General features: G+C 36.5%; 1 protein-coding gene across 3 annotated transcripts in view; it reads right to left on the reverse strand.

Annotated features, from left to right (window-relative positions):
* The window catches only part of rbm33a (RNA binding motif protein 33a), a 155592-nt gene that overhangs the window by 79157 nt on the left and 55505 nt on the right, over positions 1 to 20930 (reverse strand). For all 3 annotated transcript variants that reach the window (XM_060825133.1, XM_060825134.1, XM_060825132.1), the window contains exons 7-10: positions 16960 to 17128; positions 11215 to 11399; positions 8890 to 9160; positions 5074 to 5132 (exon numbers count right to left, since the gene is read on the reverse strand). In XM_060825133.1, coding sequence (XP_060681116.1) covers positions 5074 to 5132; positions 8890 to 9160; positions 11215 to 11399; positions 16960 to 17128 — 684 coding nt within the window. The remainder of the gene's footprint in view (positions 1 to 5073; positions 5133 to 8889; positions 9161 to 11214; positions 11400 to 16959; positions 17129 to 20930) is intronic.

A 20930-nucleotide genomic window follows, 5' to 3' on the forward strand; every position in this document is an offset into this window, starting at 1 on the left:
ATGGCACTTGCTTACAATGATAAAACAGCTAAAACTTCACATAAGGTGCTCAACAAAAAGTTAATCAACTATTGAAAAGGAGGAACAGCTAACCAAGAAGATCAAATAGCTATTGTGCCACTTATCAGTTCTCTCAATAGCTTCAGCTATAGTCACAAAAACCTTTAATTAAATACCTTAACAACATTGTTGAAATCTTATGAATTGTTCAACAAATTAATACTGTCCATCTTCAAAGCAGGCATTTATTATTAATCCTACTTAAAATGTAAAATAGTTATACGTGAAAATAAATCTGATATTGTGGGTGAGCATAAGTTAATTCAACTGGCTGTCACTGACTGCTGAAAAAAAGACAAACCTAAGTAAATTAAATGACTGCTATACAGCCTGCATTACTATTACAATACACGGTGAAGGATCTTCAGTTACAGGATATAGATCCCCTTATCTTCCAGACCAGAAGTGACAGTATCAAGCGCTTGCGAGGAAAAAAAGATGTCATGAATAAACCTGTACGCCTCTCTCTTTACATTCACAGAGGCTACATACACCGAAGTGGTTATTAACCCAGACATACCCTTCAGGCATATGTATTTTTGTTCTTAAGTACAGCCACATCATATTTTAGAAATGCATAAATATTTTAGATCTTTATTTAATGTCCACATTTGCCAAAAAAGTGTTTTCTAAATGCTAATGTTAACTACACTTCATTTACAATCACTGCAAAGCCTACTGAGGCTCAACACATGACAGTTCATTAGAACAGTTGTAAACCTGAAATTTTAAGATTTAACCTACAATTTAAATAACTTTCACACTAGGATAATTTTCTATCCAAACTTGTCTAGCTTTAAGATGAATTAAGGAGAGCAAAGAGAGTTGGGGAAGCAACTATTGTAAATATTTCACGCCACATCTAACATCTCAGTGTGAATCTTCATTTTAATAATCCATTTGCACACACTTTGCAAATGCTAAAAGATATAAATAAAAATGGGAATATGGAACATGAGTCTTAATTACCATTTGAAGCTCTACATTCACTAAGCTGCATTTCCAGGGAAGTTTGAAGATTTTTAAGCTGCCCTCTTCTAAACAATTGCAGAGAATGCAAATAGTGAATTCAATACGCAAGACGAAGTTCTAAAATAAAAATTAAACTTTATTCTACGCTTGCTAATAATGACAGGTTTACTGAGGTTGATCAACTCTTGCAAGAAGGTGAGTAGCAGATTTTTCAAGAGAAAATAAATGAAGTGGGCAGACACAAGACAACTTAATGTACAGAAGTAATCCTCTTTGGAAGAAAGAGTGTGGAAAGACAAGTTAAATGGAAAATTTCAAGGGAGATGCAGAAACTGAGGACTGAAGGTTAATGCATAGAAATATTTGAAACTGATAGAACAAGTTGATGAGTGTGTTAATGAAATATGTGAACTCCCTCGTTTTACATAAAAGAATAAACAAAATCTTCATAAATTACTGAATGTTAGACGGTGTACTGTATCCAACTCTGGTGCTACATTTTCGCGAAGTAGTCAAGACCTAGGTAGGGAGTAGGCCAAGATTTATTTGAATGGTACCAGCAATGAGAATTTTATTGTGAAGGAGCCAAAACTTTTTTTCCCACCTTATAGCGGAGAAGGCAAGAGAAAGTTTAAATATAGATGTACAAACTTTTGATGTTTTTGCTAAAGTAAATGTGCAAATGATTCAAATTTAAGAATACTAGGAAGAGAACCAAAATTGTAAAAAAGATTTTATTTTAATGCATTGAGTTGTGATCTGGAGTGCACTGGGTGCTAGCAGCTAATTCAATAGTGACTTTCAACAGGCAATTGGGCATGTATGTGAAAGGGAAATATTTACAAGGCTATGGAATAGAAGAGGATCTGAACAACTGGATTATCTATTGCCAAGAGGCTGCACAGACACAATAGATCGAATGCCCATCTTATGTGCTGTCTTGTAAAAAATACCAGGAAGGGTAGATTGTTTTCAATATGTATATTGCATAAAATACAGGACTGAATATTAATATTCTGGTTGTTATCTTAAGCTTCAGTGACAGAAACATAAAAATATCCAAGAGGTCATTTATTTTTCATTTCTAATTTATTTTGTTGGCTGAAAGATGCATGCATATTAGTCAAATGTTATCTCCATTTTTGGTAAATTTTATAAACAATGTTTGAACAAGACTGATTTTTTTTAAAAATTCACATTATACTGCTCTCGTGCTCCTGATCTCTAAGCAATCTTGCTCACTGTAATTCTATATGAGTAGGGTACCAAGGCTTCAGATGTATGGGAATACCACCATCTTCAAGTTTCACTCTAAGTTACACACTATTCTGAATTGGAACTGTATCACCATTCCTTCACAGTTTCTGGGTCAAACGCCCGAGACTCCCTTCCAAACTGCACTGTAGGTGCCTCTACACCCCAAGTACTACAGTTTTCAGGTGTCAGCTCACCACCATCTTCTTCAGGTAATAAATCATGTTACATCATACTAGTGACCAATGCTCCAGTATAAATCTCAATGGCACCAGAATGCCTGTCAACTACAGAGCCTGCAAGTCAAATTATCTCAACTTGCTTGCTAATAATCAAGAATCGTGGACCATCAATTCCTTCGTAACTCATAACAATAATTGTATATTATAGCCTCTTTGATAATGATCAGCAAGTTGCGTGCAACCTTTGATCAGAAATGCCTCCTAGCTATCTGGATCACTACTCATAAAAAAAGGCAAAAAAAATTCTCTCTACCCAGGGTTTCAACAAATGTTGTTAATAAACGTTAACATGCATCACTAAACCTTTACCGCAGTCAAATAGACTAACAGTAGGATGTGGATTGCAATAAACACTTCATTTTGTCCCAAAATTAGTGTTCCATTGCTGTTAAGATTATTAGTGTGCACTGTTGAAATTCAGAGTTACACTTGGAAATATTTTATAACAACAAACATTTGGAGGGCAATGCATGACAGAAACTCTACAAGCAGCATTGCTTGTCAAGCACGAAAAATTCCACTTTGAATTTTTCATGGAATTATATAACATTTACAGCATTGAAAGAATCAATCATTGCATCCTGTGCACGCTGGCTCACTGCAAAGGCAACTCAGCAAGTTCCATTCACCTGCTCTTCCTCTGCAGCATGCAATTTTTTTTCTCCAGATAATTGTTCAAATTCCTTTTGAAAGCTGCAACGGAGTCTGATCATCCTAAATCTGCATCCTCTAGTTCTTGCTGTTTCTATTAATGGGAACAATTTCCCCATCTTTATTCTTACAGATCTCTCATAATTTTAGACCCTTTGCCTGATTGTATATTAGCATTTATGATTTCAATATGATATTTGAGGTTTTAGTGTCAATTCATTTTTAGCCTGATGCTCTGACACTTCAGCATGAACTGTTCTTTGTGGAGCTACAGAAGCAGCAGCAAAATGAAGGTAAATGAAGAAAAAATTTAAGCTATAAATTTTAACAATCCTGTGAAGGTAGTGGACTCAATGAGAAAAAGTAAATTCCTCATCACTCAATCACAGGAATGCCTATTTAAATCAGCATTTTTTTCCCCAAACTTATCAGAGGTTGCAATGCTACAAAAATTCTATGAACACTAGTTACTATACATAAAATATTTAAATCTTGGGTAGAGAGAGAATTTTATTCACACACAAATTTTATATTTTCTAATCTTGAAATCAACATATAATGCACATGCAGATATACAAACTCTCAAATCTAAACCATATTCTGTACAGCTACATTGAGCTCTGCAGATGGAAACTCATGGATATGATTAAATTTGATAGTATGATAATGTATGCTAATCATGATTAATCAGATGCCTGGTGGCAAATGGAAGTTGCTTGGTATTATGTCACCTGCATTTTAAATTGTGCACTGTATATGCTAGTCTGACAGTATTTGACAGCTGGTGGTATCTAACACTGCATCTGCTCTCCTCCGCCCAAGATCTGATGAGAGAAAATGCCCATCATTCCTTTACCACCTATAAAGGTTATAATTACTTCGCTTTCCAAAACATGGCTTGAAAACACAAAAAGCTCAGACGGATATCTTATACACAGAACAGAGCCCTGCTTCAGTTTAGCAAGGTCCATAACCTAAATGAAATATAATTTGCTTCAGCAACCTTGTTCGTACTCAATTTGCATAAACTGATATGAGAAGCTCTACCCAGGAAGTGTCAATCACCAACACCTGATGTCTTGTACCCTGTAGACTACAATGCAACTCTCCATGGTTCTGAACATTAACTACAGCATACCACGGATTCTCTTTCAGTTGATCTGTTTTTACCTTTGTATCCATTTTAATCTTGCCTGAAAATTATGCAACTTTATGCTCTTGTTTGCTGCTATTTGGCAGTTATTCAGGATACATAGAAAGAAATTAATTTTTAGGTTCAAGCCAGGAGAAGGAAATTTACAGAGTAGTAGCATTAACTCTTTGAATATTCGCCAAATCTGAATGCTTAAACACTGCAATTCCTTCAAAGTGCTCCAGATTTATGTTACAAAATAGTATGGATTTAGATACACAATAAAAAAAAACTCAAGTCCATATGCTCAAACCTAAAAGAAAAGCAAGTGCAAACCATTTAGATTTAAACAATGAAAATGTCAGGAAATAATTTAATACATGGGATTTAATCAAGGCCTCTGACCTTGACTAATACTTCCAAATGGAACGGTGGGAATATCTCTCTTGTACTTGAAAAATAAGACATTACATTCATAAAGCAAAAGTCTGTCAATTTTAATGGATTTTGTTCTTGAAAGCATATGAAGTCCCGTTACATATCCTGTCATCTTCCCATTTGTAGAGCTCACAGTCAAGTCACCAGATCTATCACAGAATAAAGCTCATATCAAACATTTCCAGCTGTGCAGACAACGAAAGATGTTTACAGATTCTCAAAACTTTATTTAGCATCGCTGGTATTTAATTACTATGTTAATACTACTTTACAGGGGTACATACAATCAATATTGCAATACAAAAGGAAGCAGCTGCTACTCACTAGGAATCTCTGGGGGCCCACAGCAGGCCTCGGCTGGTTTGGCGTAGGCATCAAGGGCACTGCAATTACAATGAGGAGAGGAAAGAAAAACACCAATCGTTACCTTTGAGTTCTGATTGTACAAAGAATTCAGGCATACTTGCTGCAATAAATTCAACATAACAAAAAAAGTTCCCATTTTTTAAGACAAAGCAAATTGTCAGCTCTTCCTCTGCATTTTAAAACAGCAAAACAGTTTACGCACAAGCATGAATATCGATCAAGTTTCTAAAACAAATAAAATCAATTGGACCTGCACCTCTAACAGTTAATATTGCCCAAACAGCTTTTGACATATGTAAACTTCCAATTAAACACCATTTGATCCCATCACAAACTGATTAAAAAAATCAATTGGCACTTAAGTATTTTGACATCAGCATTTGATTGTATTTAACAAATTTGCAAGGTTTCTAATGTAACAAGGTTGAAGTCACATTCATCACCACAAATAATACTATGAATTAACAAAGTTAGTATATTTGGAAAGTATAGATGTTAAATATTGTGGATGCTTAAAAACTGATTTTTTTCTAGCATGTACAGAGTAGCAGGAGATTTCATTTAAAAGCTATTACAGTAGTAGTCAATGTTTCAAAATTCCCACGTGAAAACAAAGGGAAATTACGAATAAAACAGTGGACACAATGGCCATTGAACTAGCGTCAACAATTTATCCAGCAGCGAAAACACCCTGTTATCAGGGTGCTGTTTCCGAAAATAAGGTTTTGTTCTGAGAAAGAATAGGAAACTAATCCTCAGCTGAAGGCAGACAATCAGTATCTAACATCATGAGTGCCTGTCCCATGGCCCTTGGCCAAAAGGGTTCAGACAATTGATTAACACAGAAAATAACCTGTCCCTGTAAACATCATATAACAGTTACTGCCTGGCTTGGACAGGAAGATCAACGTAGGCTTATAGCGGGTTGGCCAATTCCATACTGGAATAATCGTGCTGGGGTCAAATAAGCGGCAGAAGCCACATTAGCACTGGAAAAGCCATGTCAGGGCCAAGGGTTATGAAGCTAGATTCCACGCCTGAACAACTGTGTCGGGAATAGGTCAAAACCATGCTGGAGAATTTGCGTAGGGACCTAGACCAGAGTAGACTGAGGACAGAGGGGAGTTTCTCCCAGAGAATTTGCACCAAGTAGACCTTGTAGGCAGCAGTCTTCAGCAGGCAGACGTAAGACAAATCAGAAGGAAATGAGGAAGACCAAAGAAAAAGGTCCCGAACAACTTGGCTACAGAGGAAAATGTTGCCCCCACTACGTTAATGAGATCAAGACATTCCATGCCAACAGCCTGTTTGTCCTGTTATCAATGAACCATCCCCAATTATTACACTGTATAATTACTTTATCTAATTAAAGAGTGCATCATATCTAAATTACTGCTTCTTAAACTCATCAAACCACCAGAAAATTGCAAATCGGTGACTGCGTATCAAGCACCACTAATATCAATACAGGTAAAAGAAGAATTCCATTGTAAAACAAGGAAATAGAAGTTCCAGTGCTGTCAAGATTTCATCTTGAGAAGTAATTCATCTTACTACTTGTTTCACTTCTCATTTTCGGTGTCCAATAAATCCCGTTTACTTTGTCCCATCCTATCACCAACTTTCTAATCAGGTGCATATCCCCAAACCACCAGGAAAACACTTCATTTTTAAGCATAAAATTAGCAGTGATTTTACAACTTCTAATGCAACAACTTGAAAGTATTGAAACAAAAAGAACGGTGATACGTAAATTGACCAAAAGATGACATCACAGATGCAGCAAAGAACTGATGTGAATCACAAAACAGATTAAAGTTAAAGCATCAAGAAGGAAACAACAGTTTTTGAATTTAGATTGACGCATAACATTAACATTCATTTCTGACCAACATTCGAAGAAGTTTACAGAATAACACTGAAGGCACACAAATATGAAGTAGGTCCTAAGCAAGTGTATGGGAGCTGAACAGCCTAACAGGGAGTGCTGGAAGCACTTTAGAGTCATCCATCCAAAATTAATTCCTTAACAGCCGCTCCCAGTAATTCACTTCTGAAGTTTTAAAGTTCAATTGAAAACTACAGAAAGGAGATGGAGTTTACATTTTTAAACTGATATACCAGTAGGACTGAAATAAACTTATTTTAACTATAATTTCATAGCATTCAATATACAAATTAACTGTCTTCCATAAATAAACATATGTTATCAAATACAAAGCACTTCAAGAAGGCTTTTCGCAAATGAGATTACTTATTGCATTTTAAAAAATTTATTCATGTTGCGGCATTGACAATTGCCCCACTCTATCTGGCCTCGAAAAGGTGGTGGTGAGCTACCTTCCTAAACCACTGCAGTGTATAGTGTAGATATTCCCATAATATTGCTACATTAAGGTTCCATGCTTACAAAACCAGAGAGATGATCTTGCACTGACTTCAAGGCAAACAACCAGCTTTACAAGAAATCAAGTTAAACAGATTAAAGTAAACCGCTGCATCAATATTCACTGAATCATAATAAATGTGCAATTAGAATCTTAATGTTGAAAGTAAAAAAATTCCAAGTAATATCTTTAAAATAGCGCTGCAAAATGATGGTGCTACTCATTTTGACATCATCCCTTCCATTGAAGAGAAAGGCTGAAGTAGCGTAACTGGGAATCAATTGATGGCATTGGTTCAGCAGATTACTGATGCAAATGGGTGCAGTTGAAACTGGATCAAAATATTAAGTTACACGTAAAGGATTTCTGCCTTTTATTATAAAAGCTTTAGAATATTTTTCATAAATTACTTGCATTCAGTTGAAATGATTTGCTTTTAAGTTATGAATTAGTTCCAAAAAACACACAAATTACTTCAGCCAACATCCTGCCTGTTAAGAATTAGCAGGGAAAAGTAATGCTTCAAAATGGATTAGAATAACAAATATAAAATTGTATTGGAATCAGTCAAATCTTAGGGTACAAAAGGTGACAAAGCTATTTGACTGCACCACTTTTAGAGTGAATGAGTTCAGTTACAAATTAATAGAATAGAAATCAAATTGAAAATTCAAGTCGCAGTGAAAATTCTTTGTTGGAAACAAACCTCTCAAACACCTATTTACTCAAAATTTTAAAATTTAGGTTAATATAGACTCCATATAAAATTCATAAAAAAGGCAAAAAGATTTGAATTTTACTTCAATTCACTATCAAATATTTTCACTGTAAGCTTTTCACATGAAGTGCAATTAAGATGGAAATGTTCAATGTTATGGACAGGTGCAGAATAAGTCATCCGTAAATTAACTTGCTTTTTAAACCAGAAGTTCTTATTCCTAAATATTCCTAAAGCATTTCAATAAAACAACTCTAAAATAGTTTACATGCCCATTATCAGAGTCTACATTTGTCAACCAGTCTGCTAAATTCCATCTCTGATCTTTGATAGGTTGGCTAATCTCAGACTTAATAACGGTCAGTATCATGACAAACTGGCTAAGTGTTCTAGTCTGTTGAAAGGAAAGACCAGTTAAATGTTCAGTGCCTGACATCAAGTAACCTGTGCTGGAAAGATTAATGTACATCAGCTGAAGACAGAAGCAGGATGAAATTCTATCCGCATTTACAAAGAATTTTACGTGTAAGTTTAAGCAAGAATGTTTACTTTGGTAAAGTATTGCTGAGAATCCTTTTATTCATAAGTGCACCACTGAATAAGTTACTGTCTTCTGGACAGAAGGAGGAGAAAACACACTGAATTCAGGTAAAATTTTCCAATTCTAACCTTGCACAGGTGTAACCACTGGACCTCGGAAATGAGGATTTATATGAATGTTCTTTGGTTGTTGTGTTGGAATTACTGTTGAATTCACACCAACAGAAGCAGTTTCTGAGTTCTGCTGTTCCTGCTGTTCTGGTTGCTGTGGAGGGCCACTGGGCATTTCAGATGTGGAAGGATGTCGTTGGGGTACCAGAAGAGGCGGTGGCTGCCGTCGCTGTTGTAAAGTGCCTCTGCCAGATTGATGCTCTGAAGAATTCATTGTAGTACGAGGACTCTAGGAAAATCAATAGTTCATTTGAATTTTTCTGCCAGCTAAAAAGCCAAAAGACAGGCATTTTTCTTCAATACACTTGATTTTTTAGTGTATCCTGCGAGTGCATTTATTGCAATTAAAATAGCAAAAATTAGCACAGCATCAACTTCAACAATTTCTGATGACCTCCTAATACCACAAAATGTGTGAATAGAGACTAGATTTATCCCTGTAATACTGCCTAGCTTATATCTCTTAGACTTTACATGAAAATTTATTAAACATATCACTCATAAGCAATGAGACATTTTAAATCCTGCAGTTGCTATTATCGAGTGCAACTGGCAATTTGAATACTGTTATTTGCAATGCAAACAAGTCTTAGCTTGGTTCAGTTTATATCATTCTTTCTTCCAAATGGAAGATTGCAAGAATATGCATTATTCCAGGACTTGAATAAATAAACTATTTCAAAAGCAGTGCAGTATGGAGCTGGAACTACATTGTCACAGCTGTCATTCTATGATTGAGATGTTAAAGCAAAACTCATTTGTTTGTTCCAGTGATTCAGTTCAGCCTGCAACATTATATAGAGTACAACATTCTTTATGCTTATTTCATACTATTGAAAACTGATCATTCACTTCATTGCTATTTCTGGGATCCTGCATGATACAAAATATTCAATGTATTAGTAACATAACACTTTGCCTCTGATGCCTCAATAAAATGCTGCCTCATTATTTGAACAATACTCTCCAGATGCATAACAGAAGAGAGCATCCGGGATACTCATCAACATTTCACACACATACATCCAGTAATGGCTGCTGGATAGCAATCAAAACTGTAATGCTGACCAGTCAGTCAAAACTTGGGACCTTGCTAGTCTGTATAGCATTTATCTTTACTGTAAATTTGGTACATTTAAAATGATCCATCTCTTTTCTGATCATCTTCCCATGCTCACTATGCTGCTCTCTTCGCAACAGGAGAAATTCTAATACAATGAATCATATACACTTAAAACAGGTATAAAACTTCAGTACATCAATATTTCCAACTTCAAATATAATACAGTGGTTCAGTCATCCCCTTGAGCTTGCTCAAGGAGATCACGAATGATCTGTACCTCAAATCCATTCATCCATCTTGGACATCAAATCATCTTTTATATTTCTATTACTGTCTAGCAAAACTGTATCTGTTTTAGATTAAGAACCATTTGAGCAAACATTTGAAAGCTATTGCAACAAAGTTCCTCAATGCTACCACTCTTTGTTTTGAAGTGTTTCTCAATGTTCCTCATAAATGGATTGACTGACTTCACCCCATCTACCTCATAAACCTCTTCTCAAAATGCCCTTAACTCCCCAAATGCCAGGGATTGCAAATTTAGCAAATGTAATCGCCCCTCAATCTAATCCTTGATGCCCTGGGAACAGTCTGGTGGCTAGGCCATGCATGCCTTTCAAATCGCAAATGAAATTCAACAATCACATTCTTTGCAGTGAAGCCGAGGTACAACGTTCAAGTGTACAATGATGCTGAACAAATGTATATGGAGTTGATTTTCAGAAATGGGCATAACAAAACAATACAAAGTAACAGCAATTGTAGTTAATGCTTATTTTTGATCACTGGCAAAATTCTCCACTCAGAAGTTAAATCAATAAATAATTAGTCTTTCAATCCTTTTAGCTGGATTGCTACAACGTCTTGGAAGTATGAAACCATGTGTCAATTAAATGATGAGGTTTAAAAAGAGTTTTTCACTTGCACAATTATAGAAAACACCCAGGCGCAGATTTTCTTTCTGACTATTTTGAACTTTTTTATTGCACTCTGATTTCTACATGTCAATACTAACAAATAAGCAGCACAGGTAATTAATGAAAAATGTACAAGTTATTACAATTTCCATAGATACAGAAATCATGGTTGAACAGGCAATGAAGGCAGACAAAAAAAAACTTGCTCACTGGATGTAATCACTGTCTCACTTCATTTGCTTAATCCACTAAATTAACAAAAAGAGTTTCTATTGAAGATCAAGTACAAGGAGATATAGTTACCTGCAATGATGGAGGCACTTGCATCAAGGGTGGCCGTTGATCTCTCCTCCTACCACTCTCTCTCCTTGGATCACAAAAAGGAAAATTAGCTGAAGGCCCTCCCCTTCGACCTCTTTTTCCCTGTTTTCGTTGGCGTTCAGTCTCCTCAAACTCACGCAATGCTGCTTTAGCCTCATCAGAAAGTTCTAAAATAATAAATATTACATGGTAACAATTTTATTCAATTATATTCCAAAGCATCTAAACCAATGGCAGTGATTTTCTACTTAAAAATTATAACATCACCTATTAACTGAAGTGAAAGTCCTGAGAACACAAAGAAAACTAGATTCAGAAATACATGACTGCTTTAAAGGAAAGAAATAAGCAAGAAAGGAGGTTTCAATAAAATGGATTTTGGGGAAAAAACATTTAAGAGGACTTGATGGGCAGAACGCTTTTTTCACTTTTTTTAATGATTGCATATGCACACATATTAGACTGCATACAGCAAACATCTATTAACAAGTGTTGTTTCAATGTAGGATCAAGTAAAGATCCTCACATTCAATAGAAGATTTAGAATGTGTGCAAATGTGACAAAACACTATCTGCATTGACTTAAGCGTCCTCTGAAATGACCTAGCAAGCACAGAGGCTTTAAGTGATTAGCCAACTAAGAACTTCAACAGGACAATTACTGCTGTAGCACATGCAAGTGTGGCAACCAGTATGTCCATTCCAATATCCCACAAACACCAAGATAAATTGACAGGTACTTATTTTACCTAAGTGCTACTATCTGTTGCATAAACATAGTCTAGCACACTGCAGAAACATCGGAGGAGATTTGATTAGCTCAGTTGGCTGGACAGTTAGTTTGCAATATAATGAAGCCAACAGCATGGATTCAATTCCTGCATTGGCTGAGGTTACCGTGAATGGGCCTCCTTCCCAATCTCTCCCCTTGCCTGAGGCATGGTGGTCCTTAGGTTAAACCACTATCAGTCACCTCTAATGACAGATCATGGCAATGGCAACATTACTTTACAAGGAGAGGTGATGGCCACATGAAATTATCACTGCACTGTTAGTCCAGAGACACAGGCTATGTTCTGGGGGCCTGGGCTTGAATCCTGCCATGGGATTTGAATTTTTTTAAAAATGGGATTAAGAGTCTAATGACGACCATGAAACCACTGCTAATTGTGGGAAACCCATCTGGAAATACTGATAGGACCTTCCCTGAAATGTAGGATTTCAAGGAAACCGTAATGCTAGAATGTTCACTTAAATTTGTTTGCAGAAATGCACAACCCCATATTGAAGTTCAACACATTTTGTGCTTTACATTCTACAAGATATGGGAAACAGATATAGTATTGAGCAAGTAAAGAACACTGAAGATCAGCGACGTAGAAACAATCATATGCTTGCATTTCACAACTGTGGCACATTCCAAAAAAAAATGCTGCAATATAGAAAACAAGCCAGTTAATTTGGAAAATTTGCAAACAGCAGTGAAATGAATAACTAGACAATCTGTTTCTTTGATATTGACTCAAGGATAAATCATTGGCTAGGATAGCAGAGAAACATTTAGTTCTTTTCAAACGATGCTACAGAATTTTTAAAACCACCAAAGTTTAAAATTCCCTCACGATAGCACTAAAAATCATGAATCAAAACTGCTTTTTCTCAGCAAAGGTTAACATCTAGTTAGTTCTTCATATTTTGCCAACGATCACATTCTGAACTCTCTCACAATTACAATGGAAGCAAACCCAACTCTTCAACAACGTAGAACTTTCTAGATTTTAGCCATGTTTTCATTAAAGCAAAAATCAATTCAAACAACGCAATTAAAGGACCAACTTTGAATGAGACATTTTTCATATCACTCAACTTTGTCTACAATAACATTCAAAAAGGGCTTGATTTTGAATAGGCACAGACCATTTCTCATATTTTGGCGATAGAGTGAATCAGCAATTATAGATGTTATTCATGCATTCTTAGATGTCGAGATTAATTTCAGTATAGCCAATAATAAAATGGTTTCACATGACAACTCTAATCAGCTGGCAAGAATGCTTCCATCCAATAGAAATAAGCTGTCACATTAGGTCAGCAAAATCTGACAAAGTGGAGATTACATTTGCAACGTGAACTGCAATGTCAATTGTCCTTTAAGTGCTTTTTCAACTACTTCAAGATTCCAGTTGAGAGTGGCTGCAGTGCTCTGCTCTTTGTTGCTGTTTATCGATTTCTTTTGCTTTATAACCTGTTCATTTATCATTCTTTAGAAAAAATCTCAAATTTTCAAAATTGCTGTCATTTTAAAGCATGTTAATTTAAAAGAAAATGCAATTTTCATTGCTGTTTATGGAATATAACTATGAAAATTATTTAAAATCCTTTGATACAGCAACAAATATTTGAAATAAATAATGTTCCAGCTTGTGAAATTCAAGTAAAGCATTGTATCACTTGTTACCTCAAACTACAGATTTTTTCGTTCATGGAGAACAGGAGAACATTTTTTTTTCTGCTCTTCCTGACAGAAAGGATGTTTTATTCCCCATCTTAAGTTCTTCATGTGAGGAGGAGAAACAAAACCAATTTTCTAGTTGCCATTCACAATATAACAATGCAATGAGTGTGAGAACATTTGTAGGCACAGAAATTGCACTGCTTCAGTGACATAAAACTACAATGGCACAAATAATCTCTCAAGCTGGGAATTCAAAACAGTTCCCCAAATAATTGTACTAATCATCTGTCTACACCTGATTTATCCCATTTGTCTGTTCCTTTATACTAGTATGACCAAGTCCATGAACTCCCCTTATGATTTCTACTGAGATTTCCAAGGAAATGGAACACACAACTTTCAAATTTAGAGTATTAAAAATTCAGTTTTTTTTAAACCAAAGTCATGTTACATCACAGATCCCATGCTACAAAATTAAATACATTTATCATTCTCTGCAAAAAGTAATATTCTTAAGAGATATTTCAATTATCGAGCTTTTCGGTCTTGGATATGCCCTTATTCTTTTCAACATTCCCAATTATAATTACGAAATAAAACCATCAACTCTTTTCCTGTCAAGTCAGTGAACTTATCCCAGGAATCGTGACACTATACATGAGAAAGGATGACTCCAGTTTTAATCTCGCACCCTCTATACAAATACTACTGAACTCAATGATAAGGTTTATACACGAAGGAAAGCTACTTGGACTCAGAGACATCTGGTACTCAAGAAACTGCTCTCTATGAAGGAGTTAATGCTTTTACAAAAGAGGGAAAAGGAGAGGAGGAAATGAGAAAATTGCAAGAATGAATGTGATGGTAAGTACTTGCTTTGGGTGAAGGTGACAACATAACAGACAATAGGTGCAGGAGTAGGCCACTCTGCCTTTCAAGCCTGTACCACCATTCATTATGATCATGGCTGATCATCCTCAATCAGTATCCTGTTCCTGCCTTATCTCCATAACCCTTGATTCCACTAAACTTGAGAACTCTATCCAAACTCTTAGATGGCAATTTCTGACATAAAAAGCAAATAAGTCATGATCATTGTCTTGAAGATAATCAATGAACTGCAATTCAATTTTACCAAGATAAATAAAGCTACTTGTCATGAAAGAGGAAAAGTAATTATTAAACCATAAACACAGGATGACAATACGCAGACTTCAAATTAAGAAGCTACAGGACAGAAGTCAAGCATACTGTCCCCTATAAATTAATTAATACTGAAAGTTGTCTTTAGTTAGGACAACTGAGCCAAATGCTCAAATAACCTAGACAGGGGTGAACTAAATAAATATCTCTCTCCCCAGTTATGAGTTTATTTACAGATCTCAAGTTCCTCAACATCGTTCTAAACAAATGTCAGCCTACATTTTGTACTCCAATTCTTTCTTTGGGTTACCAATCTCCAGACCTCCAACTGAGGCAATAAATAAGCCTCCTCCCACAGTTCAACCAACCCTTTCTCAGTGGTCTTGGAAGCATCACAAACCTTCAATATCTCCCAACTTTGCTAATTTAAGTTTCGTTGGCATCCCAAACTCCATTTTCCCTACTAAATGATTCCTTACTTTCAGCTGACCAGGCTCCAGATTCCGAAATTCTCCAACCATGCAAATATCAAGAAACATTGATAAATGTAGAAATGTAGAGACTGACAAAGAGAACTAGTCTTTTGTATTTCTTAGGTCCCAGGAATCACAATAGGAAAACATTTATTTAGCACCAGGGGATATTGTCAGCAAAAATACTAAGTGAAAGTGGTATAGCTGGAATGATTTTAATGGCCTTCTCTATCAATATCCTTTGCAGATATTTTGAGGAAAGATTCCAATATCTAAAATTTTGATAGAACTTCTTCAGGTTGTTTTGCGCTAATCTCAACAAACTCTAAAAACGAACCATTTAAGCTTTTTCTTACAAGCTACTACTAGAAGAATGGTGAATTCCCGCATAAACCATACTCCAGTATCTCAGAGCAGGTTTCCACAGTAGTGTGGTTCAGGAAACACAACTTGTTGTGTTATACTTTAGATAGTCATTCTTACTGGATAAGCAAATAATTCCAGAACCTCAATTTCTCAAATTGCAAGCACTGAGGATGTCACCTAGAAAGGGGATGAAACGTTTGCAACAAAAACTCCTAGCTCGGCGAACAGAACCACAACATTACCTTAATAGCCTTGTCCTATTTCTGCAATCTCCCCCAATCTTAGAATTAACCCAAAATTCTTCATTCCCTCACTGCATCTTGTGTAACTTCCCAACCTCTGTTTACAAAACTCAACTGTAGTTGTGTCTTCAGACACATGATCCTCATCTATTAAATGCTCCCCTCCTTTAAAGGCCCAGTGGAGAGAGCATGTCTAATTAAACATTTGTCTGACTTTCTCAAATTCTGCTTTGATGGCTCAGCACCTTGGAACAATCATTGGAGTGCTCGTTGCGTTAATCAGCCTGGTGTGGACGTATTTACTACAATGGCTAATTTACTTGCTGGACTCTCACAGCTATTCATTTATACATAACTAAGATGTTGAAATTTTAAAATAAAAGAAAAAAGTGGCAAATATTCAGGTTATAAAGAATCTTAGAGGACAGAGTGCACATAAAGCAGCAGAACAGAGAGTGCACAAGTGCTTCAGGACAATGACCTGTGTAACCAATTACATTTCTAGCTACTCTCAGTTCTGATGAAGGATCAGCAACCTGAAACATGAACTGTTTTTTTCCACAGATGCTGCCTGATCTACAGACTATTTCCAGCACCTCGTTATTTGCATACATTAGAAACATGCAGAACAAAATCAAGCTTAGCTGTAACATGCTATTAATTAAACATCATGCTGATTAAAAAAACAAATAACAGCAGATGCTAGAAATCAGAAACAGAGATTGCTTGAAAAACGTCTGTGGAGAGAAAACAGTTAACATTTCAGTTCCAGTGACCACTGCTCAGAACTGAAGGATGTTGCCAGAACTGCTGAGTTTTTCCTGCAATTTCTGTTTTTGATCATTCTGACAAATATTAGATGAAATAATATTTAATGACTAACAAAGATACATGAATGCTGTCTCTTTCTATGAAGCTGTCTATGAACAGAAGTTGACTTACAATATGGGGAAAGGGTCAAATCAATGGTGACATCATTTTTGTCTCACTGAAATGATTAGGAAGAAAAATTTCAAAAGCAAAATTTTATTTACAACAGATCACTTACCCAATGTGTCTGGAATGTTTCGCCTCTTTCTAGCTGCATCTGTTAACCTAATAACAGTTCCTTCTTTCCGTTCAGTTTTGAAACGCATTCTTCCAGACTCTTCATCATCTTCGTCTTCATCATCAGAGACTTCCTTTCTTTCTTCTATTTCCTGTATTTGTTTCACGACCTAAACATATAAAAATGTCGCATTTCACCAATGACGAAAAGGACCGCAGTATTCATCTCTCTATTTTGTACTGAAAGATCAATATTTATCCAGTTTCTGGAATAAGACATGAAATAACACCTTGCAACTCAATTAAGTGCTTCCACTGACCTAACAATGATACTTTAATACGTTAACTGCCAATGTTAAATTGACTTTAAATTGTTCGCAGATAGTAGTTTTGCATAAAAATTTGTTGTGTAAAGTGGACAAATCACAAACTAACTGCACTGCAGCTTGCAATGGTACATAAATTAGTCAGATTTTGGAATGGACATCCATGAGAAGACACAAATCTGAAGAGAGAAATCAGTTCAAGACAGTGATAAGTCTAAAAGTTAAAATACTACCTAAATAAATTAAGCTGACAGCAACAGAATAGGTAGCCAAAGCATTTGTGCTATAAGAAGTTGTAATGGTTTAGGACTGGCTAATCTGATAAAGGAGAGAATAAATAGGGCATTAACAATTTTTTTTTCATGGCTTATGGATTTATCGAAGTAGAGTCAATCAATCCTTGATCCAATTTTGGATTAATTCCACACAAGAAAACTGACTGCGAATTTAATAAGGTTCGTGTTTGTTAATGCCAAATCTTTCAGCTTCAACTTGCTGTTATTATATTAACCAAGATTCATCAATAATCCAAGCAAGCAAATGTGAACTAATGAATGCAGTAAATGATTCTATAAATGAATAAACCAATCATTAAAGATACCAACTAGCATAAAAATCCTCACTGTTTCCTTGCTCTACTCATATCTGGCAAGTAACATGAACAAAATTAAGCATTATCGAGAACATGAAATACTAGAGTTTACCAACTGTCAACTGCAGTCTAGTTTCAATGCATCACAGTATTTCACTGAATGTGCCATGGTTAAACAACATAAACCATGCATATTAAGTGCAAACATAAGTCTGCAAGATGAGTCATGACATGGTTGATAGATTAATAATTTTGCACAAGTCTCTCCATGTATTTTAAAATCTTATTTCAGCACATAGCTATTGACTTACAAACTTTCATGAAACCAGGAGTTCACATGAGCAGCTGTACTGGTATAATTATTATACTGGCTTGGATTTTTTTTTAAAATTTGGCAATTGCCTATGGATGTTTGTGACAATAAACAGTTTTAAATTGTGCCTAGCCCTTCATCCCAAATCAGCAAAACAGTTGCGCAAAGACTCAACTATAATCAAGTACCATCTATTTATGAATAATCGGCTTGCTAGTTTGTGCCATTTCCACTCAGCACAGTACAAAATGCCATTTTGCTGCAGCTGCTCCCAGCACTGCACAGAGTATTGGGCCCTCCAGCTGCGTAACTCCTTCCCATTCTCCAGTCATCACTACTCAAACCCTGCCAAATTAGCTTTGTGACCAAGTGGTTCTGAATTTACTGTTTCCAAAGCTTTCCACTGTTGGGAATTCTAGTCTGCGCAAGTTTAGATATGCTACAAACTCATCATGATCAGACAAGTGTCTCTCTTCATAATAAATCATATAATAACTCATGAAATTTGAATTACAGATAACATAAAACAAAGGGGTACCGTGAACTTCAAGGAGGATAGCAATTGAATTCAAAAGTCACAGAAGGCTGGTAGCATGGGAAGACATGTAGCAGTTGAAATTTAAAACTGAGGATCGAATTAGTGTATTGTGGTAGGAAATAAAATGGAGAAGCAATGCAAAGGACAGAGCACAATTCAAAACAGGGTGCAGGACTAGAGAAGTCTGAGGGTTTGCTTTAACAGTTTGAAGGTGATATGGTAGATTGAGAAAGTGATCAAAATGGCATACTGGATTCCAAGCTTCATAAATCAATCTTGAACCAGCTTCATCCTAAATCAGCAAAAGTGGTAGAAGAGTTCATTGAAAGCTGATGAAGCTTGATAAAATACTAGTGTGGCCTTCTAGTGAATTCTGGGCACTACACTTTAGGAATTTTGTGAAGGTTTTACAAAAGGGGCAAAGATTTCAAACAATTGCTCCAAGAATAGACCAACAAGCCAAACCCAGATGATGTCCATCATAGTAACAGTATGGCATGTAAAAGGAGTTGCCCTGGGATTCCTTAACATTGACACTGGAGCTTAAAGCCTCATGCAGTCAGGTCAACTCTGCTCAGTGCATGTACTACCCCCCTCAGCTGATGCATCAGTACTTCTCCATGTTGATCAGCACTTGAAGGAAGCAGTGAGGGTGGCAAGGGCACAGAATGACTCAAGGTGGGCATGTTCATTGCCAAGAATCACTCAAAAGCACCATCAACTTTATCATAACAAGTACAGTTGCTAGACTGGGTCAGCAGCAGATGGTGAGGAAACCAGAAGGAAAACAATCTATTTGCCCTAGTCCTCATTAACCACCACAGGTATATCAGTTCATGACAGTACTGATAGGAATAGCCTCATGTAGTTACTGTAAAGACCAAGTCCTGTCTTCATATTGAGGATACAGTGTTGTGGCACTACCATCGTGCTAAATGCGAAAGACTTTAATTAGAGTCAGAGTGGAAGCTGGTCAATTGCAACATTTAAAAAGCAACTGGATGGTTATATGCATAGGAAAGGGAGGGATATGGGCTGGGTGCTGGCAAATGGGACCAAATTAGGTTGGGCTATCTACTCGGCATGGACATGTTGAACCAAAGAATCTGTTTCAATGCTGTACACCTCCAGGACTCTATACAGCATGGAAACAAATGCTTCAGTTCAGCTCATCCACGTTGACCTGATATCCTAAATTAATCTAGCCCCATTTGCCAGCATTTGGCCCATATCCCTCTAAACCCTTTCTATTCATATACCCATCTAGGTGTCTTCTAATGTAATTGTATCAGCTTCCACTATTTCCTCTGGCAGCTCATTCCAAATACGTACCACTCTTTGTTAAAAAAAAAAGCTGCTTCTTCAAGCTCTTTTAAATCTTTCCCTCTCACCTTAAACATATGCCCTCTGATTTTAGACTCCCCTACTCTGGGCAAAGAGATCTAGGATATTCGTCCTATCCACTCCCCTTCATGATTTTATAAACCTCTACAAGGTCAACCCTTCAGCCTCCATCGCTGTAGGGAAAATAGTCGCACTCCATGCAGCCTGCCCCTCCAGCTCAAACCCGCCAACTATGGCAACATGCTTGCAAATTTTTTCTGAACCCTTTCAATTTTCACAACACCCTTCCTACAGGAAGGAGACCAAAAATAAATGCGGTATTCCAAAGTGGCCTTACCAATGCCGTGTACAGATCAGAATGGTGCTGGAAAAGCACAGCAGGTCAGGCAGCATCCAAGGAGCAGGAAAATCGACGTTTCGGGCAAAAGTCCTTCATCAGGATTAGAGGGCTTTTGCCTGAAATGTCGATTTACCTGCTCCTCAGATACTGCCTGACCTTCTGCTTTTCCAGCACCACTCTGATCTAAACTCTGGTTTCCAGCCTCTGCAGTCCTCACTTCTTCCTCAATGCCCTGTACAGCCGCAACATGACCTCCCAACTCCTATACTCGATGCTCTGACTAAAAAAAGAAAGCATACCAACACCTTCTTCACTATCCTATCTAATTGCAACTCCACTTTCAAGGAACTATGAACCTGCACTCCAAGGTCTCTTTGCTCAGCAACACTCTGCAGGGCCTTATCATTAAGCACAAGTCCTACCCTGATTTGCCTTTCCAAAAATGCAACACATCACATTTATCTAAATTAAACTCCATCTGCCATTCTCCAGCCCATCTGATCAAGATCCCATTGCATT

This window comes from Hemiscyllium ocellatum, chromosome 5 (assembly GCF_020745735.1).
Source record: "Hemiscyllium ocellatum isolate sHemOce1 chromosome 5, sHemOce1.pat.X.cur, whole genome shotgun sequence".
Lineage (NCBI taxonomy): Eukaryota > Metazoa > Chordata > Chondrichthyes > Orectolobiformes > Hemiscylliidae > Hemiscyllium > Hemiscyllium ocellatum.